At 53.6% G+C, this 26,290-nt stretch overlaps 2 protein-coding genes across 3 annotated transcripts in view; one reads left to right on the top strand and one right to left on the bottom strand.

Moving 5' to 3' along the window:
• The window catches only part of DAB2IP (DAB2 interacting protein), a 189,727-nt gene extending 163,442 nt beyond the window's left edge, over positions 1-26,285 (bottom strand). The window contains exon 1 of one of the 2 annotated variants that reach the window (XM_077850520.1): positions 25,793-26,285. In XM_077850520.1, coding sequence (XP_077706646.1) covers positions 25,793-25,841 — 49 coding nt within the window. In that variant the 5' untranslated portion in view covers positions 25,842-26,285. Of the gene's footprint in view, positions 1-3,701; positions 3,844-25,792 lie in introns of those variants that run through there. The other variant, XM_077850521.1, reaches the window with a different exon arrangement.
• Positions 15,830-16,563, top strand: LOC144285451 (U1 small nuclear ribonucleoprotein C-like). The gene is given in 2 exon segments (XM_077850526.1): positions 15,830-16,169; positions 16,172-16,563. Coding segments are annotated over 2 exon segments (477 nt in total). The 5' UTR covers positions 15,830-15,883; the 3' UTR covers positions 16,363-16,563.
• Positions 26,286-26,290: the final 5 nt, after the last annotated feature.

Raw genomic sequence — 26,290 nt, 5'->3', positions numbered from 1 at the left:
CAAGGAATGCTGGGGTTGCCCAGGGGAGAGACATGTGGTGACTCAAGGGAGGCAAAAGACTGCCACACACCCTCCTGGCCTCTGGGCCAAGGCTGTGAAGGGCTTAGCGAGGATGGAGCTGGGCTGGTCTCAGAGCCCCACTGTCCCCTCGTCTCCCTCTCAGAAGCCCAGCCATCATCACCCTCCTGCAGTATTCAGAGGGCAGATTACCTTTTAATTCCAGAGATGAGCACCCTGACCCTGCCTGTGGCTCCTTCCTGCTGCCTGCACCTTCTGCCCTCAGCTCCCTGAGCCCCCTGGACACTGAGCCCACAAACCCTTGCTGAGTGGTCTCACAACAAGCCAGTGTTGCCCTCCAACCCAACCCAACAACTCACCTGTGCCCTAAGCCCATCAGGGAACCCTCCTCCCCAGAACGGCAGAAAAAGAAGCATAACTTGTGAATGTTAACTTTGGAAGGAACCTCAGCAAGCTAATTGAACAGCTCCCACATTTACAGACGAGGAAACTAAAATTTTGAGAGATGACTAGCCCTGCCCAGGATCACACAGACCACTGGCAGCCCAGCCGGAACCCAGATCTTCAAGCTGCCAGGAGGGCTCCGGCACTGAAGCCGGGACCAGGTGGGATACAGTGCAAAAGAGGCCTGTGCTCGTTGTCAAGGGGTCTGAGTTCAAGTTCTGACTCTACCACGTTCCCCACGCACACAGACATTAGAGCTTTGGACATGTTGTTGCAGCTTCCCAGACTCCAGCGACCTTTTCCATAAAATGGGTGTTTAATAACTCTGTGCGTGCAGCAGGATCAAACAGAATCAAGGGTGTGTGCAGCAGAGTAGGGGGTCAGGACCAGGATACTGCTGAGGTCTGTGCAGATGACTGCTTCACCTTCACCCTTCCCAGAAGCCAGTGCAGCCCAGCCAGCCCTAAATCAGACAGCTCCCCCAGAGCTGCCCAGGGGCCAGTGGAGCAGCCCTCCAGGGGAAGGGGTGGATTGCTGCTGGATTTACAACATTTACACATGTGGCAGACCCGCCCCTCTCCCCCTGCCAGAGGTTCCCCAGCACCTCCTGACAGAGGTCATCATGGGGCCATGCAGGAGGAAGGGGTCGGGGAGTGTGGTCCTGCCCATTCCACCCCAGCTGAGAAATCTGAGCACAACATACTCATCCAAGATGCACTAATCCTTCTAGAAAGCAGAGGTCACAGGCCTTTAGGGGAGGGAGATGAGGGGGAGCAGGGCCTCCTGGGAGCCATAGGCCGGCTGCCATGCTCATCCACTTGTGGCAAGAGAGGCCTTAGTCTGCCAAGGGCCTCCCTATCCTGCCTAACATCCACCCAGGAGACTTCCATGGACCCCACCAGTGGGTATAGCATCCTGTCCACTTTACATCTGGGAGAAAGCACCAGAAAGGAAAACTGACCACCTGCAGAGAGTGGAGCCAAGGCTTAAACCTAGATCACTTGGAATCCATATGCCACACTCTCTTCTGAAGGCACAGTCCCCAGGCTGTGATGTGTGTGAGGATGGCCTGGGGAGTTCTTAAAAGTGCAGATTCCTAGGTCTGGAGTGGAGGTGAAAAATCTGCATTTTAATAGGTGCCCCAGGTGGCTGTGAGAAGGCACTGCCAGCCCACACACCACAAGCCCAGGTGAACACACATGTGCACATGCTCATGGGCACACACGACAGGACAGGACAAAATGACAGCACAGGACAAAAATGACAATTAGAAGCACAGGCTTTAAAGGCAGATGCCAGGTTTGAGATGCAGCTCAGGTCCTTATGGGCTGTACGACCTTGGGTAAATCTCGCGACCTCTCTAACCCTAAATGAGGGTCAAAAAAGAATCAGCCTTGAGGTCCTAATGTCTCAAGGATGCAAGGAACTACTATGTATAAAGCTCTCAGCACAGGACCTAGCACTTCATAAACACTCAAAAAAATGGTGCTACCACCGTTGCCAAACTCAGTTCAGTATGTTGAATGCCTAAGGGGAGGAACAGAACACCAGGTACCAGGGGACCACAGTGCATAACTGAGCCAGTAAGAGATGCCTGCCTGAAGGGTTGTACCAGAACCAGTGGGTAGAAGTAACAGGAACTCAGATTTCCACCCCAAACAGAAAGAGTTTTCGTATCAGACCGGAGTTGCCCAATCATGAAGCCAGGTGCCCAGTTAGCTGTTGCTAGAGGATCCCAGCTAAAAAGATTTGATGTTGGAGATGCCACATCAGGGAAGGAAGAAGAGAAGGGGTGGCATAGCACTTTTGAAGGTGATATTGAGTTAGGTTATCCAGGTCAGTGTCTCTCCCTGGTTATAATGCTGGTTAATTTGTCATTTGTACTGTCCTGATATGTACAACCTTCACCTCCACAAATCCAAAAGGGATGGGGGGAGGCCAGTGGTAGACAGAAAGGCTTGTGTCTTCTGAGCATTTCATGGTAAGGAAGGGAATGGATGGGGCTGTCTTAAATCTGAGGCCTACAAACACACTGAAATTGTATGCCTTGAAGGATATGTGCATCTGTGCACTTTCCTCGAAAGGGCTAGTTAAGAGGGGCTGGTTCATATCAACCTTTGAGTGAAGGGGAAACTGAGGCACGAGGTGGGGCTGGGTCACTCAGGCTGCAAGAGGGCCCAAGCTCTAGGATACAGCCTGGAGCCCAAGACTGTTGTCCTATGAGCCAGGTGCTTTGGGCGCATTACCTTCAAAAGCCTCACTACATCCTCCTGGCGTAAGACTTTGAGCTCAGAGAGGTTAAACACACTTCCCAAGAACCCAAAGCTAGTGAGTGGCAGAGCTGGGGTTTACACCCAAGTTCTCTGGGCCTCAGAGCTGGTGTTTGCTTTGGTTTTCATTCTTGGCTGTACTGTCTTAGGTCAAGAAAACACAGAAAGATGTTTGGCTTTGACACTGGGGAAAAAAATGTTAAAGATGATGATCCTCATAGGTGACAAGCTACCTACTCATGTACTCTCAATTAAAATTAAATTAAAATTAAAATTAATTTCTCCCCTAAATAGCAGAATAGAATGGGGGCTCAGTTTCCCTATGACTCAAGTCAGACCGCTTAAAAGAACGCAGCATTTGGAAACCAGAAAACGCAATCATTCCCACCAGGCTGGGAACTGGAACCTAGATGGCTTCCGTCTCTACTCCTACCCTGCTTAGCTGACCGGTGAGGGCAGCCCAGAAAACCAAAACCAGACCTCTCTTCGGTGACCCCGCCCCCTCAACACTGAGGAGTGGTTACCAGTTGAACAAAACAACATTTCAAACTTGGGTGCCCCAGGGTGCCTGGCTCTGGATTGAGAGGAGTGGCTGTTCAACTATCGACCCCAGGGTGAGTGGAAGAGGGCCCTAACGCTGGGAAGACCCCTGGAAGCGTGGGGTTGGGAAGCTGGAGACCACCCGCACCCTAATCCCTGTGGGCTGCAAGCCCCAGCTAGGGTGCCTTCCTCCCAAGGACCCACCGATCTAGGCAGGGCGCGGTGGGCGGTTTAAACGAATGCACCTCGTAAAGATCTTTTTGAAGCGCAGGGGGGCTGTGGGGTAGAAGAGGTAAGTAAAGCAAACTCCTCCGACCGGTACCCTGACACCTCTGAGCAGGCCCTCGGACTCCTTCCAACCTAGGTCCCTCTGGGAGCCCCGCAAGCCCGGGGACCCCCTCCTACCGGCGCGGGGGCCCAGGCTCTTACCTCTAAGCTCCAGCCGGGCCACCGGGCACTGCCATCGCAAGGGCAGGGGGGCCCGAGCTGCACCGACCCAGGGTCACGAGGTGCCGGGGCCGCAGCAAAGTTTCCGCAGCGCCAGCCAGGCGGAGCGGGCCTCCCCGGGGCGGCGGTGCCCAGGCTGCGGGGCTCCTCTGACCACCGCCGGCCCAGCCCGGCCAATCGCCGGCCCCGCCACGCGCAGCTCCGCCCGCGGCCCGGGACTGAGCGGAGGCGGGGAGGGGCGGGGAGGGGCGGGGAGGGGCGGGGCGGGGCGGGGCAGGGGCGCACCTGTTTGGCCAATCGGCCCAGCGGACTGCAGGACTGCGTGGGGCGACGCCCTCTGCTCTCGGCACATGCCCGGGGTCCCAGGTGGGGCCCGGGGTCTAGGCCCCGCCACATGCCTCCTTCCCCTTCCCGGGCCCAGCCGGGGCGAGCGCGCCGCTGTCTCCGCTGACTCCGCCAGGCTGCGCGGGGCCTCTGAGCTCCTGCCCCAGCCCCTGGGGTGTCAAAGACCAGAGCCCGACTTTACCCTGGGGGCCATGGGGTATGAGCGGGAGGAGGCGACTGCCCCTCTGCTTGGCACGGCCTCTCCTCCTCTACACCTTCCTCTCGGACAAGCATTTTCGGGCATCCTCCGGCCCCTTCAACTTGGCGGTGAGCTTGCCTGGACCTCTGATCCCTGGACGGGACGCGGGCGGATGCTAGGGGCAGAGCTCTGCGACAGGCCGGCAGGGTGAGGGCGGGTCACAGGGAGGCACCTCCAGCCTCCCACCAACGTAAACCCTCCAGAGCCCCGTCCGGTTTGGGGCAAACTGCGCCAGAACGCTTGCAGGCCGTCTGCTGAGGTCACCACAGATATTAAGGCTCGACGGTTTTATTGTCCCATTTCCCAGAAAGGAAGACTGAGAGGCCAAAGGGAGGCGAACGCTTCTCGGTCGTGATGGGGAGACTGCGACTTTTCCAAACTAAAGGTGACTGCGGAGCGTGCCTGGCTCCACTCCCTGAGCCCGACGCCCGGGTTCCCCCTCGCTCCTCACCTGCACCCCCCCCCCCCCCGCCCCAGCCCTGCGGCGGCCCTGGGGTGGGGAACGAGGACGAGGCCCGGGTCAGTGCCGCCCGCCCCGCCTTACCTCGGCAGCAAAGCGTGTCCTTGCAGAGCGCGCCGGCCGGAGGCCCCAGCAGGGGCAGCGAGACCCAGGCGAGCGCGCGGGAGGCCGCCCCTCCGGCTCCCATCCCCGACGGCCTCGCCCGCGCCCCGGCCCCCCGGCCTTCCAGCCTCCGCGCCACCTGTGGGGACAGCGCGGCGCCGGCGGCCTCCGGGACTCGGCCAGGCCCCGGGGTGGGGTGTCCGGGCTCCCCGAGCTCCTGGGACTGCCGCGGCCCGGGCTCCGGGCGCCCAACGCCGGGCAGGGCGCTATTTTTAGCTAGAGCGGTTCTCCCAGTTGGACAGACAGAACCAGTTAATTTGGCCTCTCGGGAAGGGCCTGCACCCGGAGCTCCCCGGAAAGGCAGCCACAGCTCTGCTGAAAGCCGATCCTTTGCATTCCTGCCTTTCAAGGCGGGAGGGCGGGAGGACGCCTCCAATCCCTGGGAAGCCGCGTCCTTTCTGAAGGCAGCCCTGGGCCCCAAGTGCACGCCCAGCATGGGGCTCTTTAAACTGCCGCTGAAACTCCACCTGCTCCCCTCTGGCTGACCCGAGGCTTCAGCCAGCTTCCCAGAAAATGCCCACCCTTCCTACTGGTCTCCAGCCCTGAGAAGAGGCCTCCAGAAATGGGATCTGGGCCCAGCACCGACAGAAGCTGGCACCCTCCCATGATTCAGAAGCTACTCGTTGAAAGAAAGAAGAGTGAGAATCCTGTATCGGATGAGCCAGAGGGTCAAGTAGAGGTCTTCGGAGCCTGGGTAATGTGGGACGGATGGACAGGGTGGCTTCAAAATCTTGCAGAACCCCTAACCCAGCACCTTCTGACTCTGTGACCTTGGCAAGCCTTCTCACCCCTTGCCTCAGTTTCCTTTCTGCAGAAGGGAATCTGAGAAGCCCAAGAGATAGCATGTGAGAAAGCCTTCACAAAAAAAAAAGCCTGATGGGCATGTTCGTGTCATGAGTGATGAAGGAATGCAAAGATGAAGAAGATGCTCAGGAAACCACTAGCTCCTCTAATTCAAGGAAAGAGGTGCTAAGGGCCTAAAGAGATCCAGCTACACTGTATGATACTAGCCCAAGGATAGACGAATAGGTCAGTAGACTAGAACAGAGGCTGCAAAAATAGACCACACATGTCTGGAAACTTGATAAGTAGCAAAAGTGGTGCTGCAAGTCACTGGGAAAAGGGTGGACTTTTCTTTTCTTTATTTTTTTTTTAAGATTTTATTTATTTATTCATAAGACAGAGAGAGGCAGAGTCCTAGGCAGATGGAGGAGAAGCAGGCTCCATGCAGAAAGCCCAATGTGGGACTTGATCCCATGGTCCTGGATCATGCCCTGAGCCGAAGGCAGATGCTCAACCACTGAGCCACTCAGGCGTCCCAAGGGTGGACTTTTCTTTCTTTTTTTTTCTTTTATTTTAATAATAAATTTATTTCTTATTGGTGTTCAATTTGCCAACATACAATATAACACCCAGTGCTCATCCCGTCAAGTGCCCACCTCAGTGCGCACCACCCAGTCACCCCCACCCCTCACCCACCTTCCCTTCCACCACCCCTAGTTCGTTTCCCAGAGTTAGGAGTCTTCCATGTTCTGTCTCCCCAAAAGGGTGGACTTTTCTATAAACAGTGCTTTTTTTAAGAGTTATTGGATGTCCACGTTGGGGGAAAAATGAGATGGAATCCCTACCTCACACCTTGCATTTAAAAAATGGATTCTAGGGGATCCCTGGGTGGCTCAGCGGTTTAGCGATCCTGAAGTCCTGGGATCAAGTCCAACGTCGGGCTCCTGGCATGGAGCCTGCTTCTCCCTCCTCCTGTGTCTCTGCCTCTCTCTCTCTCTCTCTATGTCTATGTCTATCATAAATAAATAAATAAATAAATATTTAAATTAAAAAAAATTTGCTTCTAGTAGGGTTAAAGAAAACACAAAGAACTTGTGTAATAGGGAAAGATTTCTTAAACACCCCCAAAGCACAAACCATTAAGGAAAAGATTGATACACTTAATTAACGTATAAAACTCAGGGCACTTGGGTTTGATCTCAGAGTCCTGAGATCAAGCCCCATAATGGGCTCACACTCAGCGCTGAGTCTGCTTGGAATTCTCTCCTTCTCCCTTTGCTCTTCCCCCCTACTTATGCACTCTAAGTAAATGAATAAATAAAATCTTCTTTTAAAAAGTATAAGATTGGGACGCCTGGGTGGCTCAGTGGTTGAACATCTGCCTTTGGCTCTGATCATGATCCCAGGGTCCTGGGATAGAGTCCCTAATTGGGGGCCTTCCTCAACACTGCAGGGAGCCTGCTTCTCTCTCTGCCTGTGTCTCTCTCTCTCTGTGTCTCTCATGAATAAATATAATCTTTTTTAAAAAGTATAAAATTCCTGTCTGTCAGATGCTTGGGTGGCTCAGTCAGTTAAGCATCTGCCTTCAGCTCAGGTCATGATCCCAGAGTCCTAGGATCAAGTCCCAAATCACTCTCCCTGCTCAGCTGGGAGCCTGTCTCTCCCTCTCCCTCTGCCTGCCACTCTCCCTTGCTTGTGCTCTTGCTCGTGCTCTCTCTCTCTCTCTCTCAAATGAAGAAAGTTTTTAAAAAACTTTTAAATTTTTTTAAATTTAAAAAATAAAAGTTCTATCAAAAGAAGATACTTGGAACCCAATATCCAAAACATACAAAGATCTCCTACTAATCCATTTTCAAGAGAAAATTGGTTAGGAACAGGCAATTTGAGGAAGGGAAATCATGAAAAAACATTCAGCCACACTCTTAGTCAGGGAAACACGAAATAAAACCCCAGTGAGGTGCTATCGCACACCTGTGAGATTAGCAAAAAGCAAAGAGGAGGGCAGGGTGTTGATGAAGATGTAGCACATGAGGAGCTCTCATACACTGCTGGGGGAAGGCAAAATGGGTGCCACCACTCCGGAGAAGAATCTGACAGTATCTAGAAATGTTGAGAATGCATTACACACCCCAGGGACCCAGAGAACTCGGCTTCTGGGATAAACCTGGGGCTCACTCATTGCCACAGCATTTATCCTTGTAAAGAATCTGAAGCAGGGATGCCTGGATGGCTCAGCGGTTGAGCGTGTGCCTTTGGCTCAGGGCATGATCTTGGAGTCCCCAGATCAAGTCCCACATTGGGCTCCCCATGAGGAGCCTGCCTCTCCCTCTGCCAATGTCTCTGCCTCTCTCATGAATAAATAAATAAAATCTTTAAAAAAAATCTGAAGCAGCTTCCACGTCCATCAGCAGAAGGCATAAAGGAATGCACATGTTTGGTAAAAGTCTGAAGAAATTCAGAAGAATGATAAATAATACCATTTAATGAAGTGTTTGCCTCTGGTGGGGACAGGTGAAGGATGCCAGGAAGGGGCTTCATCGATACTGGTAAGGTTTTATTTCTTGCCCTGGATCAAGGTCCCAGGTGTTTGTTTAACATTTCAGAACCTTTTTTAAAGATACAGAGCAAGCAGGGTAGTATAAAATAGAAAATCCCCATAAAATGCAGTCCTGCTCTGAACTTCAGTGTCCTTATTTAAATAATATGACCATCATGTCTACGAAGTGCTCAGCACAAAGTGTGACTCATGGTGAAGTGCTCAGTAAAACTTGAGAACATGAATAGCCTGCTCCTCAGTCTCCCCTGGGATCCTTCATACCCTGGTCCCAGCCAGCTGAGATTCCCCAACTCTGTGCAACTGAATCTCCCCAGCCCCCCAACCTCCGTCACGTCTTCATGCCTTTGCACAAACTGTTTAGTCTCCCTAGAGTATTCATTCTCCCCCTCTTCTGTTATCCAACACTGGCATTTCAGCCCATGGAAAGCCCCTGGGAGGTCCTCAGCCACTCTCCCAGGCAGAGAGCTCTCACAGCATCCTCCCATCCCACTCTCTGGGTCTCTCACCTTGTGGATTGTTGCACCTGGTTATGGATCTGTCTCCTCCCTGAGCAGGCCGGGAGCTCCTCCAGCCCACGAACCTTGTCTGAGCCACCATTGTAGCCTTACTACCCACGTAACGCTGGGCCTCAGGAAGGTCAGATGAATGAATAAAGGAGTGAGAGGACCCAAATACTCCGAGACAAGAAAGGGTCATGCCAAACTCTCAAAAGGAAACCAATCCCATTATACAGATTGCCTGGACTCATCAGATGTTCATGGGAGATAATATGACCTTTGGGGTCAGACAGACCTGGGTTCACATCTAGGCTGAGCCATTTGCCAGCTGTGCGGCATAGGGCATTCTGCTACATCCCTCTGAGCCCTAGTTTCTCTGTCTGCACAGCCAGGATGTGACTAGGGCTTATTGCGAGGGTATGAAGATACCCTTGTATGAAGATACAGTGAAGTAATAGAGGCAAAATGCATGCCCCCATTTTTGGGAAAGGGTAGCAATTATGTGAATATTGGCCAAGAGGAAGATATTTGCGGGGGAAGGTGGAAGAGACCCAGTTGGGTTACCATGTTAGAAGGAAGCTGGGAAAAAAAATGCCAGGGAGTGTTCTCCAACTCTGCACAACAGCAAGTGACTGCAAGTTGGCCCAGGAGGTGGGAGGGGCAGAAGTGTACTCCATGTCAGCGCTTCTCAGACTCCCTCCTCCTGTCCTTTGTGCTAGTCCTGGGTGAGGGGCTGCCTGGCATCTCAGAACCAGAGGCCCTCCTCCCTGTCTCTCCACGGCTGCTCTGGCCCCCTCCAATCTGTTCTCGTACACAGCCCAGGGATCTCAATCTGGACTTGTCTTTTCCTTGCCAGCTTCCATCTGTAGGGGCAACGGAGCCTGCGGCACCCTCCCCAGGGACACATCTGAGGTGCTTTACCAAATGCATCATCTGCACTGTATATGCAAAATCCACATATGTCCACTTGCCAGGAGCTTCCATCAAGGCGACATACAGGATGGCAAATTGCTTATGGTCCATACTCTGGAAGATGAATTGACCAGTGTCACATGTGGTAGGAGCAAACACGTAAAGTCGGCCAGGCTCTCTGGTCACTGGAAAAGAACAGTGCTGTGTGCTTCATGGGCTCAGATGAGATTGTTTGAACTAATGTGCTGATCCAGATCACACTGGACAATGTCACATTATCCCGGTGACACGGACATTAGCTGCTGTTGGCACTTTGTCCCATGCAAATGGCCACTTAAGGTGGGAACCCTGCCTGGCTTAAGGCCTGCCATCTTGACGCTTCTCAGGGAGATCATCCATGGCCTCCTTGTTGCTAACACAGAAGGACAGTTCTCTGACTTCATCGCACCTGATGATGGCAGCGAGACTCAAAACCACATCAACAGATGCGTCATGTGATGAAGACCCAGGCCCACAGACACCTAGGGCAGGGGTGCCATGAATGGAAAAAGAGGACAGCACAAGGAGGTGCTCTGCTGCAGTGTGTGGGGGGCAGTGAGGGTCACAGAGGATAAACTGCAGAGATGTGCAAACCTCACCCCAGCTCTGGGGCATTTGTGAAGTAAATACTGCCTGAGGATGCAGCTGGAGTCGGCCTCTGAATGGGGGAAAGTCAGTGATGCTGAAGGGGACACTGGCTCTGATTCCCAGGGCAGCCCCGTTCCAAGGTGTACAGCCCTGCCCGATGTCGTCAGCCTGGATGCTGTGGTTCTAGCTCTGTGGTTTCTCTCACACCCCCTCTGCCGTCTGTGAATTCTCCGGTGTGTCCAGGCACGGGGGCTGGGCCAGGCTCTGTGCTTGGAGCCAGGAACACAGATAAACAGAGCATCCAGCGGCTCCCAGATGCAGGGGAAGAGAAGTCAACACCACCACTAGGGCCCAGGGTGCCCCCCTGTTCATGGACCCCAGGGCCCACAGGTGAGGAGCTTCCAGAGTGCTCACAATGAGGGGAGTTGGATGGTTTTGGGGGGCCTGACTCACCTGGGTTGGTGGGCTGCAGGGGTGGCTCTAGGAAATGGTTTAAGGAGATGACCTCCAAGCATGTCTTAAAGGAGCAGAGAGAGACGTTAGCCAGGTGAAGAGGGGATGACCCAGGCAAAAGCATGGCTGTGTTAAGGCGCCTGCCCAGCCTGCTCCGGGAATTCCAAACAAGCAGCTGTGAGAGAGGCAGTAGGAAAAGGAGTCTGGGCTAGGGACTGGGGGTCCCTGAGTGCCACGCCCAGGAGTTTGTAATGTTTGGGGGGGGGTGGATGCTGGGACACGCAGCCCAGATCCCCGCTTCCAGAATGAAGGACTCACTCCCCCTGGTGTCAGAGGCTGCGGCAAAATGGCCCTCGGCTGTCAGCGCTCTCTGGGGATGGCCTCTGCTGGAGTAAACCACTGCATCCGAGGTGATACCCCTTCCCCAGGGTGTCCCACATCAGTGATGGATCACCCCAGGGCTGAGCCCCTTGACACAACTCAGGACAAGTCTGAAGGGCCAAGCCCTCCCCAGACCCCACGCAGGATGGGCGGACGCCAGCACTGTGACTGCATGGCAGTTCAGCTTCTCCTTCTGCCCCGTCTGGCTTCCCGCCCCTCCTGTCCACAGATGAGCCCCAGAGCAGGCCCTGACGACCTCCTGGGGCCTAGCATATCTCTGAGCCAGCTGCCTGGGAAAGCCAACCTGTGACAGGAGCTCAGGAAGCACTTGCTCTGTGTCCCTGTGGTGGGAAGGCGGAGCCCCAGGAGAGGGTGAGACTTTGCAGGAGCTAGTGAAAGAGGTGAAGGAAGCAGGCAGGCTCTCAGGAGGGGCAGAAAGGCTGGCTCACCCCGAGACAGAGCAGCAATTGGAGGCGATTGGGGGCGGGGATGGGGTCAGGAAATAGAGTGAGTCATGACCCTCACTTTTCTTTTTCTCATGCAGCTAGAAGTGAGGTTGGCTGCTCAGAGGAGGGATCGATATTAGATGTTAGATAGATACTAGAATTACACAGGACATTAATGACCAGACTGCGTGATAAATGTTGCCACAGCAGCAGTAAGAAGTACAGGACTTCAAAGGGTAGAGAGGAGTTTGCCAGGAGGCGTGCCCATAAGAGAAAGTCATACCAGGCAGAGGAAACAGCTGGTGCCCAGAACCCAGCTGGGCTAGGATCGCCAGATGAAATCCAAGATGTCCAATGAAATGTGAATTTCATATAAATGATGAATAATTTTTTAGTATAAGTCTATTTTACGCAATATTTGGCACACACTTATCCCAAACAATCATCTGTTACTTACTTGGTCACCTTCTGACCCTGTTCCTGCCAGAAGCCCACTAGTGGGTCCCCCAAACTGCAGCCCAGGTGTTGCTCAGATTCCATGTTATCCCTCCCATTATCCAAACCTTCAGCTGTTATCGGAGGCCCTATACTGTCCAATCCTCGGCCACTCTTCCAACCCCATCTCCTCATCCTTAAAAACCCCCTTTAATCTCTGCCTCTGAGTGTTTTCCCTGCTATTTCCTCTGCCTCCCTACTCTACCCTCCCCATGTCCACTCCTCTAGGAGGCCTCCCAGATTTCCCTGGGAGGACAGAAGTAATCATCTCCACTGACTAGAAGCAGCAGCACCTTGGGCAAGTTATTTCACATTTCTGAGCCTCCGTTTCCTTGTCTCTGAAATGGGGATGATATCATCTCTGCCAGGCTGCCGAGAGTATGACAGACCACGTTCAGAAAGGACCAGACACACTCTCAAACTTTGGCACATCCACCCGGGCTCGTGCCTAGATCGGTGCCTGACATCCAACAAGCACAAATACACATTAGCTGAATGGAACTGACTCAAAGTCCTGAGCTTTTATAGTTTAATTTGCTTCTTGGAATTGCCATCCCCAACAGTGGAACTTAAACAAATTTAATTTCCTATATTAAGATGATCTGAAAAGAGATAAATAATGAAGCCATTGCAATTCCGATTGCATAACAGGATTTTCCAACAGTTGACAACAGACCAAACCAGCTCCCCAGAAATGGCCCATTTCAGCACCAAACACGGCATGGGGCCTCTCTGGCTCAAACCTGGTAAAATATCCGCCACACACACTTCTGTCTCAAGCCCTCCAAACCCCAGACCACAAAAGGTGATTTCTTATAACCATTAGCATAATTACCTGGCTGCAATGCTATAGAGAAGTGATTAGATGAGCCTGTGATTTCTGCACAGTTATTTGTCTCAAGTAAGTCACCTGAAGTTCATCTGCCGTCAGGATTCATGGCTGCGTTCTGTAATCGTAGGGAATTATTTTGCTAATAACAGAGGTACCTTGATCTAATTTAGTTTTAATGCCAGGAGGTGCCCTCCCAGAATAATCAGCTCCAAGGAAATTCCAATTTCCAGCTTTGTTACATGTTCTGGAGAGAAGATTCAATTCAAAGAGGCTGAAGTTACTTCTTTATCACCCAAAGTCATCTAGGGGCAAAATGGAATCCTACCTCTACATGTTCGCAGAAAAATGCAGGGAGAGTCAAGCCACAGGGAGCGGGTGGCAGGGAGGTCCCAGCCAAGAGCAACAGTTGGAGGCTACCACTAATGGGTGAGGACCGCAAGGCATTCCCTGGGAGAACCCTAATTTTTCTTGCATTCATTCTTTTATTCCATTTCTGGTCTCTCTCCCCTGCAAGACCTGGTCTTTGCTGCTATTTGAATACAAATATTGATAGCAAACACTACACAGCCCTGTTCTGGGTGCTTCATGCTATTAACATTACTTCCTGTGAGACGGAGAGGGAGGGGGTACAACTACTATCCCCATTTTACAGATGGGAAAGCCGAGGCAGAAAGGTTAAGAAACCTGCCTGAAGTCACACAGTGAGTAAGGGGCATCGCTGGGTTTTGAACCTTAGACTGTGAACTTCCTCAAGTTCATATACAATAAGGAAAAATTCTGAGCCCACCAGGAATTGTTAACTCCATTCTGGGTTCTCATGCACCCCTCACAACTCTGGTGCCATTTTATTGAGGAAGACACTGAGTCTCAAGAGGTGGTTAATTTGGTCAAAGTCAAGTGAGTCAGTAGAGAAGCTGAGGCGTCACCCCTGAGACTCTGATTCTATACCTACCGCTGCTTTGGCTGAAGCCAGGAAGTCCACACAGTGTCTCTGAACAGCTTTGGAAACGGGCTGGGTCAAATGCAATTAAACTAAGTGCACAGTGATAGGCCACTCAGCTCTGCTCTTCCATTTCCACTCTGGAGCTCTTCCTCTTTCACATCCCCACCCGGCACCCCAGAAACCAAGGGTCCTTTGCTGTCACTCAGCATTACCAAATAAAACCTACTTTCAGATTCCTAGTCATACGCTCACATTTCAGCTTTCAGCAGGGGGCCCGTGTGTTCCTACAGGAAGGGCGGGATGTGGCTCCACCATCCCACTCCTCTCTAGGCCTTGGCCTTCCTGTCTATTCTAGGAGGTGGGTTCTTTTTAAGTGAATGGAGCTACAGAACCCTTGTTTCAAATGAAAAATATTTAGATGCAAGCAAGCTGCTCTGGGCAGAGCTAGGTTAGGCCAAGGGCAGGGAGTCTTTCTTATTTGGCAACCTTTTGGCATCTCCGTGGGACCCCAGGACTCTTCCAACAGTTGGGAAACCACTGGCCTGGACAGAGTCTGCTGACTCTTAGAGTTCGTAGGGCCAAGGAATCTGAGCTCCACTGATAGCTGGTGATACCTGAGGTGCAGGGTACGCCGCTAAATGCCTGCCTGGGTCTCCCCTTCTCCAGAATACCTGCCCTGCCTGGTTAGGGGAATCAAGAGCCAAATCCAGGAGGGGCATGTCAGCAAGGCCAGGTTATGCCCAAGGCCCTGCCTTGGGAAGGGATGAGCTGCCCAGGAGCGTGCCCACGGAGAAACGATATCTGCCTCTCTGCACAGGCCTACGGGTCTAGCCCATCCAAGCACACTCACTGGGCACCGTGAGGAGAGGCTACCCCCTTCCCACTGCTGCCAACTTGTTTTCTCTCTCGTCTTCTCCTTTCTCTAAAAACATAGTTTTGTTAATCCTTCCCTCTTTCTCCTTCTTTCTAAAATGCTTGGCTTCCTGTTATAGGCTGCAGGGGTGCCACCCCAGGACACAGACTCCACAGATGTGTCCTGGAGCAATCTGCTCGCAGTCACCAGGCACTGACTCCTGGAGGCTGTGGTCAGCACAGGCCACCAATGCATGTGTAGGAGTTAGTCCAGTTTGGGGACATTGCATTGGGACGAGGTGGGTAGTGGAAGGGGAGGTGGGCGGAGGGATGGGATGACTGGGTGACGGGCACTAAGGGGGGCACTTGACAGGATGACCACTGGGTGTTATACTATATATTGGCAAATCGAACCCCAATACATAAATATATATATATTAATATTTTATATATATATATATATATTTAAATCACCAAACATGTCTGTGCCTCAGTTTCCTCCATTGTAAAATGAATTCTCCCTAGAGTTCCACGTGCTGTGCAGTGTGCGTCCCTCTCCCTGCTCCCTGTCTGCCTGGTTTATCCCATCAAGGTGCGCCTGCAAAGCCATCTACCCTTGTAGCCAAGAGGAGGAGAACGAGTTGCCCTCCTACTTCCCCCTAGAAGCTGAGCTTGATTGGGCTGCCAAGGATTTTAGGGAATGGAGCCCTCTGAAGCCATAGCACTGGGAACCAGAGGCTGAGCGGGCCTGACTGAAGGGCCAGCCCAGGAGTGTGACCGCCCTCTTGGCTCCTGGCCTTGTTGGCCTCCCCTCTCAGCTTCCCAGTCCCTGTCTAGGCTCAGCTTCTCTGGCAGTGGAGACTCTGACCTCCCACAGGTGGGCAGCCACCCGGACTTGGGTGAAGTGGCACAGGAAAGGGGGCACTGTGCTGAGCAGAGGTGTGTTTTGGGGGTCTTGGGAATTCTGGGGAGACAGCACAGAAGCAGACTCATAAGCACAGAGAACAAACTGGTGGTTTTAGGGAGTCTGGGGGGAGAAGTGAAAGAGGTGAGGGATCCTCAGAGGTGCAGACTCCCAGTTATCAAATACACAAGTCACAGGGACGAAAAGTGTAGTGTGGAGAATATAGTCAAGAATGTCGTGATTGGGGGACGGAGTGGCCAACGGCCTGCAGAGCAACATGCCTAAGTTTTATTGTGACTACTGCGAGACATACGTCACCCATGACTCTCCATCTGTGAGAAAGACACACTGCAGTGGTAGGAAACACAAAGAGAATGTGAAAGACTACTATCAGAAGTGGATGGAAGAGCAGGCTCAGAGCCTGATCGACAAAACAACCGCTGCATTTCAACAAGGAAAGATACCTCCTACTCCATTCTCTGCTCCTCCTCCTGCAGGGGCAATGATCCCACCTCCCCCCAGTCTCCTGGGTCCTCCTCGCCCTGGTATGATGCCAGCCCCCCATATGGGGGCCCTCCCATGATGCCAATGATGGGCCCTCCTCCTCCTGGGATGATGCCAGTGGGACCTGCTCCTGGAATGAGGCCACCTATGGGAGGCCATATGCCAATGATGCCTGGGCCCCCAATGATGAGACCTCCTGCTCGTCCCATGATGGTGCCCACTCGGCCAGGAATGACTCGACCAGACAGATAAGGAGAGACAGGAACCTCTTTATATTCATTTTATATTACTTGTTCTACTTCACCAGGAGATCATGGTGCTGTGACTCTGGGTGTTTTCTAACAGCATGACAAGGAAGACTTGCTTCCCCTTCCTATCGAGAATAGTTTTTGCAGGGGAGTAGTGAGACAAAAAAAAAAAAAAAAAAAGGCAATTTTCATTTGTATTGTGAAATGTGAAAATAAAATTGTCAACTGTTTTAGTTAAAAAAAAAAAAAAATGTCGTGATTGTTTTGCTCCGTGACAGATGGTAGTACACTTCTCATGGTGAGCATTTTGTAATGTATGTAATTGTTGAATTGCTATGTTATACACCTGAAACCAATATACCATTGTACGTCAACTTCAGCTAGAGAGAGAGATGGAGAAAGAGAGAGAGAGACTGAGGGGGGCTCTGTCCATCCCCTCCAAGCTACCTGAGGCCCAGGCTGGGGGAAGAGCCCCAGAAGAGAGAGCACAACCACCCCTCCTCGCCCACCACAGAGCTGGCCAGAGAAAAGACTAAAGGCTCTCCAAGCAGACACTTTCTCAGGCACCCCAACTTCTGGGCCATGGAGCCGGCGCGGCACAGCCATTGATTGGGTCAAAGAGGGGCCTCACCTCTCTATCCTCTGCCCCCTATCTCTGGGAGGCTACCTGGAGGGAAAGCAAGGACAGACCTGGGCCAGGCCCCAGACGGCTCCTGAGTAGGACCCTGAATGCAAACCACCCCCCCACCCCTGCTTCAGCATCAGCTCCGGAAGCCAGAACCCACCTACCCACCCTCCCGACCTCTCTGGCCACCTTCTGGTTCAGCCTCATGCAGGGGTTCCCTCCCTCCACTGCACTGATACTAGCAGCCGCCCCCCACTCCATCACTAGCAAAGGCAAGTGAGGCCCTTTAGTGGATATCTGGGTCAAGGGAGAGAGAGTCTAGGGCAGAAGTGGGGTGGGGCCCCAGGGACAGGCACCCCCAGCTGCCATTTCAGGAACTGTGTGACGCTGAGCTGGCTTTTCTGGAGCACAGACCCCACTTGTTCTGATGCAGAGTCGGTGCAACCTCAGGGTAGGCAGGTGGGACCCCCATAGCCAGCGAAGACAGAGACCCCCTCGAGGGCACTCTCCTACTCACACGTGCTCATGCCTCCGCATGCATTCATGTGTGTGTGCACACACTCAGGCACACTGGGATGTAGGTCACTGGCTGGTGTGCCTCCAGCCGGGGGTTATAAGGATCCAGCCATCCGCCCACGCTTCCAGATTGGACAGAAATGCACCCCTCCCTCTTCCTGCCTCTCCCCTCAGCTCCCCTGCGTCAGTCTGACCCAAAGCCTCCCTGGCTTCTGTTTGGTTTTCCCTAGAATCCCACTGGCAGAGGCTGCTGGGAACCAACCCTGTCCAGGGAGGGGCAGCGTTCTTGGGCCGCGTGGCTTTTTTTCTGTGTGTGGGGGGGTCCCTGTGCAGGACATTGTAGAGGCTACAAGAGACAGAGGGATGAGACCCCTACCTTGAGGACTTCGAAGGCATAGCTCGTGGAATGCCTTAGGACTAGATGAGGTAATGGCGGAGAAGGTACAATCAAGGAGAAAACAGAGCAGCTTCAGCTAGGCTGACCTGGGCTGGCGTCCTGGGGGAGGTGGCAGGACCTCGGCTGGCCAGTGAGTGAGGTTGCAAAGAGCCTAGACAGGGAGTGGCACTTACACAGCAGGGAAGACCCCAGACACTCCTGTCCTCCATTCTAGAGCTGGGGCCTCTCCAGAGGCTACATCTGGAAGGACCACCATAGACTCTTCTACAGAAAACTCCCAGGCGGTTCCACAGGATTTTCAGACACAGCAAGCCCAGGACATCACTCCCACTCGGAATCTACTCTTCCACTCATGTCCCCCACTCAGTGTGGACACCAACGCTCCTGCCACACAGGCCAAAGGCAAAGTCATCCTGACTTCTTTCTTCACCCTTCCCCTCTCAGCCTCCAAGTTTTCAGTCTGGCTCATGAAACAGCTCATGGCCCAGAGGTGAAGACAAGCAGGAAAGCAAAGGAACTGTACCCATCACCGTGTAGCAGGATAGCGGGAAGCTCAGGGTGTCTGTGAGCTCCAACAAGGTAGTCAGGGAAGGCTTCCTGGAGGAAGTGACACCTGAGCTGAGATCTCAGGATGAGCAGGAGTGACCAGTTTGGGGGAGAAGTAGTAGGGAGAGCTATGTTACAAGAGTGATCCAGGCAGGGGGCAAAGGTAAGGGCAGAGATGAATTCATGGAGGTGGGGTGGGGAGAAAGAAAGGGGTGTGGCTGGAGACAAGGGCAGAGACCCCATCCTGGGGTCAGATGGGGGACTTCCTAGAAGCTGTGTAAGTGAGTTTGCACTTTATCCAGCTGCACTGAGGGGGTCCCCTTGGCTTTCCACAGAGGATGAGTTTGGGGCACGGACTGAGATGGGGAGACCCAGGAGGGGGTGGACAGCCCTCTAGGAGTCCAAGGTGGGCCTGGCCTGAGGTGGGGCTCTGGGCCGGAGCTAGGGCAGATCTCAGGACCTACTTAGGAGGTGGAATGGACCTTGAGTTGTTCCCAGTTCGTTCTCTCTCAGGGCCCTCATCTTACCATCATGTAATGGGGGATGAACAGGAGGCCCCCACAAAGACCCTTAACCCTTGGGGCCATCTCCTGCCTGCTTCAGCCTCCTGGGGCTTCTGGAAGTGACCTTCTGGGAGGAGCCCTAGCTGGGGTGTGGAGGGCATGGCTTCAGAAAGCCCGGGATGATGTCAGCTAGACATTTCCATCCAGCAGAAGGAGACTCCACAGCAGCTCCCAGCAGGAGGGCCAGCGGGAGGCAGTAGTCATCCAGGGCAACCTAACAAGGAATGACCACTGGTGTGGTCCTCTCAAGAGTGGGAACTGTGGGAGGTGGCTACTACTGTCGCTACCCCTCTGATGAGGAGATAAAGACCCAGAGAGCCAAGTAGTCCAGAACAGAAGCCAAGGCCTGGTCCATGCATGCCTAGTGCAATTCAGGAGGGAGAGGGCAGAGAATCATGTCTTTGCTTTCTTTTTTTTTTTTTTTATTTTTTTTTTATTTTTTTATGTCTTTGCTTTCTAAACAATAGGAACTCCTCCCTCCTCCCACCAGGAGCCTCTCCCTGGGGGACACCAGCTCCTCTCTCCTGAGCTTTCTCCTGGCTCTGCCTGGCCCACTCCAGACACGAGGCTGTCCTCCGTGGCCCCCTCCCCAGGCCCCACATCCTAGCTTACTTGTGTGGCTACCTGGTCAGGCTTGGGCGCATAAATGATTTAAGCCCCTCCTGTCCATCCTCATTGTTCTTCTTTATTGACTATTCCTCCTGATTTAGCCTCTTCCCAGAGTCCCGTGGGGCAACGGGGCAAGAAGGGGAGGGCTCCATCCCTCATGTACCTGCCCAGCTGGGCAAGGTCAGAGGCCCAGGCATGGCTGGCCAGCAGAACAGAAGCATTCCAGGGCACGGGAAGGGCTTTGCATTTGAGGCCAGAGTCCCCAAGGAACAGCCCAGAGTGGTGTACAAAAGCACAGGAGTCTTGGAGTCCAGGGTTTGAATTTTGAGTGCCCCACCCCCCCGCACCAGAGCTTGTGGCTTGGAGCCCCTCTAAGCCTCGATTTCTCTTGCAAGCAGTGGGATTGCTCCTCCCTCTGTGAGGAGCCAATGCCTCCATGTGGAAACAGCACAGAGCTGGTACATACAAAGTGAACGGGGTCCCCCTCCTCCGCCTCTCTGGTCTCATCGGCTCACCTGTGAAAGGGCCATAGGTAGGAGTGTGGCTTCTCCTGTACCTTGGGTGGCCAGCAGGCCCGGGGCAGAGCCCCAGAACTAGATGGAAGGAATCTGGGTTCAGCATTCTTTCCCCAGCCCACGTAGGCCAGGCTGGCATCATGAGCTCCATTCCACAGACAGGGAAACTACAGCTTGCTGAGGGCCCAGGTCTATGCCCAGCTCCTGTTGAGTTACTTGAGTGGCAGAGCCAGGAAGAAGCCCAGGTTCTTGTCCCTGAAAGGTAGGCCAGGCCTGAGCACCCTCCCCAATGATCCACCCACACAGACACGGCCTCAGAGGAGGCCCTAGTGGGCATTGGTTAAAAGCATGTGCCCTAGGGTGGGACAAACCTACATGACTCTTGGCTCTGCCATTCACTGGCTGTGTGACTTTGGGTGAGTCACTCAGCCTTTCTGAACTTATTTCCCCATCTCTAACATGAGAATGCTAACATCAACCCCACAGGGTGCTGGGAAGGGGAAGCCAGAGGATGAAAGTGAGGTGCATGGCCAGGCATACAGCTGTTCTTTTATGGTTCTTGTCTATCTGTCACCAGCTGAGGCAAACATCTTCAGTTCCTCCTCTCATGGGAAGGGCCAGGGAGTGGTAATATCAGACCCCTGACAGCTTCTAGCCCAAAATAGCTTTCTCTTTACATTGACCCTGTCCCACAGCAGCTGTTTCTGCTTGCCATTCCCAGCTGAGCTACTATCACCCTGGGTTGTGGCTCCTGCTGCATTGGGCTCGTCCCTAGAGCGGTGCCAACAGACCCTCCCAGGAGGAGGCAGGATTTTCCCTGGGCAAGTGAAGGGGCCTCCAGGTGGCAGCTCTGGCATAGTGACTCGGCTCTCAGACTGTGCCACAAAATCAAAGTCCTGGGCTCTGGAGCAAGCTGAGTTCAAGTCACCCACCTCCCTGTGTGACCTTGGCCATCACTTAACTCAGCCTTAGTTTCCTCATCTGGAAAATGGTGCTAACAGCAACCTACCATATCTGTCATGAGGATTTGAAGACAAAGTCCATACAGGACCTTGAATGGAATCTCCCTTGGGAAAGGACTCAATGAAAAAGGCTGGTCGTTGTGCCTGCAGCACTGGGAGATTTATAAAATCACCCCCTATCTGGGACGCCTGGGTGGCGCAGCGGTTTGGCGCCTGCCTTCAGCCCAGGGCATGACCCTGGAGATTCGGGATTGAGTCCAGCGTCAGGCTCCCTGAAAGGAGCCTGCTTCTCCCTCTGCCTGTGTCTCTGCCTCTCTCTCTCTCTCTGTGTATCTCATGAATAAATAAAATATTTTTTTAAAGTTGCCCCCATCTGCCTGCCTACTGGGGCCCCCCAACAGGGGCAGATGTCCTTGCGGGTTGTCATCAGGAAGAAACTGAAGCTTCTGAGCTGCCCGTTCTGCCCCCAGGATCTCCAGAGCAACCAGCCCCTTCCGGAGCACCCCCAGTTGTGTGCCCAGGCCCAGCTCCCTCTGTGAATCACCGGCCCCCCAACAGGTGTCTGGTCTCATGACACTCTGCCTTGTCACCCCTCTGAGCCCCGAGACAGCCAGGGAGGTGACCAGGGCACAGCTGAGTCTGCCCATTTGTCAGACAAAGAAATGGAGCCTGAGCAAAGAGCAGAGGCCTGGTCCCGGCATCTGATGGCAAAGAGAGTCAGAATGAGGCTCAGGCCACAGGGCGGGCAGTGGGTGCCAAGTGCTGAGTCTGATTTAGAACCTTAGAAGGTCAGAGCTGGAACATCCAGGGGTGCGGAGTATAAATAGTGGCTAGGGAAATAAGTAAGCCCAGAGACGGGGAGGACGATGCCTGAGGGCACGGAGCAAGGCAAGGGCAGGATCCAACCGGTGCCATTCACTTGTTCGTTCATTCATTCATTCATTCATTCATACAGTGAATACAGGACACTAGACACAGCCCTTGCTCTCAAGGATTTCTTGGTTTTAAATGGGAGTCAGATTAGTGACCAGGCAATAAAAACATGTCCCTGTCGAGGAGCACCAAGATGTACTGCCATGATGGGTGGGAGGCCGCATCTGCAAAGTGGGGGCGTGGCAAGACGATGAGATAATCTGAAGAGAGAATGTTCTACTGGGTATTTGCTTCCTGGTCAGCCCACAGTCAGCTCTCCCTTCTGTTTTCTTCCTCAGTTGATGGCAATTGGGAAGGAAGTGCTTCTCTGAGCTGGACTTTTCATGCAGCTGAGGGGCCCTCTCCAGAGGGGGTCAGTCAGATCTTGTCTGACCCTTGCCCCAATTTATACACGGGGAAACTGAGGCCCATCCATGAAGGGCCTGCTTCTCTTTGCCTTCCTGCTTCTGATTGTTGAGTAAAGAAACCCCTGCTCCTGTGTTTGCCACTCCCCCAGTTGTGTCAGCCCTCCCTGGCCTTACTGGAAGGGTCTCTCACTTCAGGACCACCCGATAGGGCACTGCTCAGCCCTGTCTGCAAAGACACCCTCAATATGGCTCAGGCTTCCAGAACATTCGTGTCAGTGGTTGGGATGTGGTCAAACTCCTTTCCGCCCCTAAGCACCAGGTGAATGGACTCAAAGCTCAGATGGAAGAAGAGAATCTTGCTTGCCTTGAGGCCCTTGGGGCCCAGAGCCCCACTCCCAGCTGTGTCTCTCCCAACCCTGTACCCACTGAACTTCCCAAGTCCCTCAAGGAGCTCAGCTTGTCAACCCCGACCTAAAGCACCACTCTCCTTGGAAGTGTTGGAGAACCATCAGAAGTTTCTCCAGCCTTTGCACCTGCTCTCCTATCTGCCTGGAATGCCTTTCCTCACCTCTTTGCCTGGGCCAACGGTATTTGTTCACTCACTCATTCAACAAGTATGTACTGGATGCTTACTCTGCGCTAGGCAGAGAGCTATGCTCTGGGGATAACAGCTGTCTGAGAGCTCAGAAACCGGGGGACATGTAGAGTTTAAGCACACACACACACACACACACACTCACATAATAATGTCCAGTGCTATAGGAACAGGCTCCATAAAGGAAAAGAGAAATTAAGAATGAGATCTCATTTGATGGATCGAAGGATCATGGTCCAGGGAAGGCTCCTCTGAGGAGGTGACTTTTCAGTTGAGTTTGGGAACTGGAGGAAGAGGAGGATGAGTTAGCTTAATGATGAATAAGAGGAAGAAAGTGTTCCAAGCAAAGGAAACAGCATGTGAAAAGGCCCTGGGCTGATAACTAGTTTGGTGAGTGTGAGGAAGTTCAGATCTGTAGGACTGGAGCCTACAGAGTGAGGGAGGGAGGGAGAAAGAGTCAGGTCATGCAGGGAGGCAGAAGCAGCAGACCTTGTCAAGGGACCATGTGGATAGCAGGAAAAAGAAAGTATCTAAGAGAAGGAACCGAAGTAAAGACTAAGAAATAGGCAGGAAAAAAACAGGAAAGTCGCCTATCCCAGAAGACAGATGAAGAAAGGGTTTCATGAAGTCATCAACTTCTTTAGTGGAGGAGTCATCTCCCCCAGGAAGCCTTCCTGGACTTCATGTGTGGGGTTAGAGGTTCCATGGTGCCTTGGCCTCCCCCATCGGAGTGCTTTGCTCTCTCCCAGCCTAGCCTGGAAATGTCACGAAGGTAGAGACAAGATTGCACTTATCTTCCCAATCCCAAAACTTAGTACAGGACCTGAAAGTAGCTTTGGTGAAATGAATGAACACAGAAAGGAAGTGACTCTGTGTCCATAGTTTTCCTCACTGGCCTGGTTCCAGAGCCCCTTCAGCTCTGGACTTCCCAGGCATGCTGGAGCCAGACCCCTCTGGGCTGCAGCTGGGATTCACATGGAGAGCCTGGGCTAGCCTCCATTCCTGCCTGACCCCTTCCTAAGGCTCCCTCCATCCCTTTGCCTCTTCCTCTTGGCTCCTAGGCACAATGCTGCCTGACAAGCTTCCAGAAGACCAGCCACAGGCAAAGACAAGGTGCTGACTCCACAGTGAATGGCCTCAGTTCCCTGGGTACAAGCCTTGCCCTGCCCTGGGGTGGCTGTTAGCAAAGCAGGAAATAGCAAGTCAGGGCCCTGGGTTCCAGACGGGGAGATGCCGTCCTGGGGGATCTGGAGGCTCACCTGGCCATGGGCTGGTCTCCCCGAGAAGGGTCCGTGCCCTCTGCGGAGTATCACCCAGGCATTGCCGTGCCAAGTTTCAGGTGAGTGCTTCTAGGGGGTAAGCGGGCCTGTCCCACATCTCAGATTGTCTGCCGCCCCTTCCCTGGAGAACTCGTCACTCACCCCAGCCTCATATCATTTGTCTGTCTCCCATCTGAGGCTGGGAGCTCTTCCAGGGCAGAGGCCTCTCATCATCCCGGCCTCTCCCTCCCTGCCTTCCTCCCTCTTTCTCTTTTTCCTCCCTCCATTCAACAAGCATAAACTACTTCTTAAGCTTGAGCTGTTTGTTTCTGAACCTCTGACCCTGGCACACAGCTGGGCACGTAGGGGTCACATGGCATGCATCCACTGGCCACCCAACTGCCCAAAGGTGCCAGGCTTGTGGGTTGGGCCTTGCCAAACTCCCTGCAGGATTGCAGCTCCCAACGTGACAAAGGTCCCCTCTCCCTGGAAAGAGCCAAGCTGCTGCAGGAGGAAGGAAATTTGGCCTAGAACCTGTCTCAGAGGCCAGGCCTGGCTGGAGGCTCGGGGGGTGGGAGTGGGGATCAGAGGGAGAATTCAACCTTCTTTGCAGAAACTATGGTCCCGGGAGGACCTGAGCCCCCCAAAGTCTGCTCTAAGCTGGAGTGAGGCTGTCACTCAACTACCCCCTTTTTGGCTCAATTACCCCCTTTTTGGCCTTCTCCCTGCTGCACCCTAAAATCTGTTACCCCTCACACCATGCCTCAGTCCCTCAGGCACCCTCGCCTCCTGCTTTTCTCTCGTGCACGTTGCCCAGAGACAGCCAGAATGCACTGGCATGCCAGCCAAGATGAAGCTCCCTGGCCAGGCTGAGCAGTAGGGGCTTCATTTACCTGTGCCCCTGGAGCTCCAAGCCCACAGAACCTGCCCCTTCCAGGCCATCCTTAGTCCTCCAAGTCCTGTCCCAGGCTCTCAGTGAGAGCTCCTATCCCTGGCAACTGCCCCCCAAAATCTTCTCCATGGTTTCCAGCTACCCTGGGGGCTGCGGCAGGGGCGGTGGGGGCAGCTCCCTGGTGGTAGCCCCCAGGGCCCTGCAAAACGGGGTGTGTTTTCAGCCTGGCTTTAATTACAGGGTACATTCTTGATGCCTGGTCCATCTATATTTATCTGCAGGATCTCACTAATTAAATTCTCCACAGCACCCAGCAGGCTTGGGGACAGGAGGGAGGCAGACAGGCAGGAGGCTGAGAACTTCCTTCCTTTCCTTCTTGGCCAAGAGCAAAACAGAGGCAGCCTAAACTCCCTCTCCCTCCCCTGACCCTACTCAAGTCCAGATTCCAAGGGGCTGCCCCCAGCTCTGCACCGGGGTGGAGGGGCACCCTTCCCCTGTGCTCCCTAAGCCTAGGCACCCGTGACGACACATAGGCCCCAAGATCAGACAGTGCCCAGCCGCCTGACGGCCTCCCCCATCAACTCAGTTTCCTGCAGCAAGCAGAGAAAAGTCTGCTGAGCAACCAGCGGCTGAAGCCCCAACTCTGCCACTTGGCAGAGGCCAGGGCCCTCTTACCGTAGGAGTCGTAGGAGTCGTCCTGGTCCAGGAGGGAGTCCGGCTCCATGGCGAACGGGCCCCCAGCCCCTGGCCCCACCTGATTTATGAACCAAGGCTGTCTCCATGAGCGTCTGGGTTTCTCCTTTTGTATTCCATCTGGCGGCTTTTCCAACTAGATGACTGGGTATTCCTGCAAGCAGGCCCCTCTCCAGCCCTCGCCTTCATACAGTACATTTAAAGTAGCAGTAACCTCTTTTTCCTCCCCCCGCAGCCGGGCTGGAAACATTAGAAGGGACCGAGGCAGAGAGATGTCTAAAATAGGAAGACGCCGGGACAATTGGCCTGGCTGCCGGCAATGCTGGCTGCGGGGATCTGGCTGGGCTGTGCAGATGGAACAGCTAAGAGGTAAGGCTGAGCTGGGGCTTAGCCTCTGGAAGCTCGCTCTGGGGACCCCGGTCTGTGGGGAGGGGGGCAGGCTGATCCACCCGTGGGAGGGGCAGGGGGTCAGCTCTGTTC

The sequence above is a fragment of the Canis aureus genome, chromosome 16 (genome assembly GCF_053574225.1).
Source record: "Canis aureus isolate CA01 chromosome 16, VMU_Caureus_v.1.0, whole genome shotgun sequence".
Classification (NCBI taxonomy): domain Eukaryota; kingdom Metazoa; phylum Chordata; class Mammalia; order Carnivora; family Canidae; genus Canis; species Canis aureus.
Note: the sequence above shows the minus strand (reverse complement) of the source record. Positions and strands in the feature narration are given on the sequence as shown.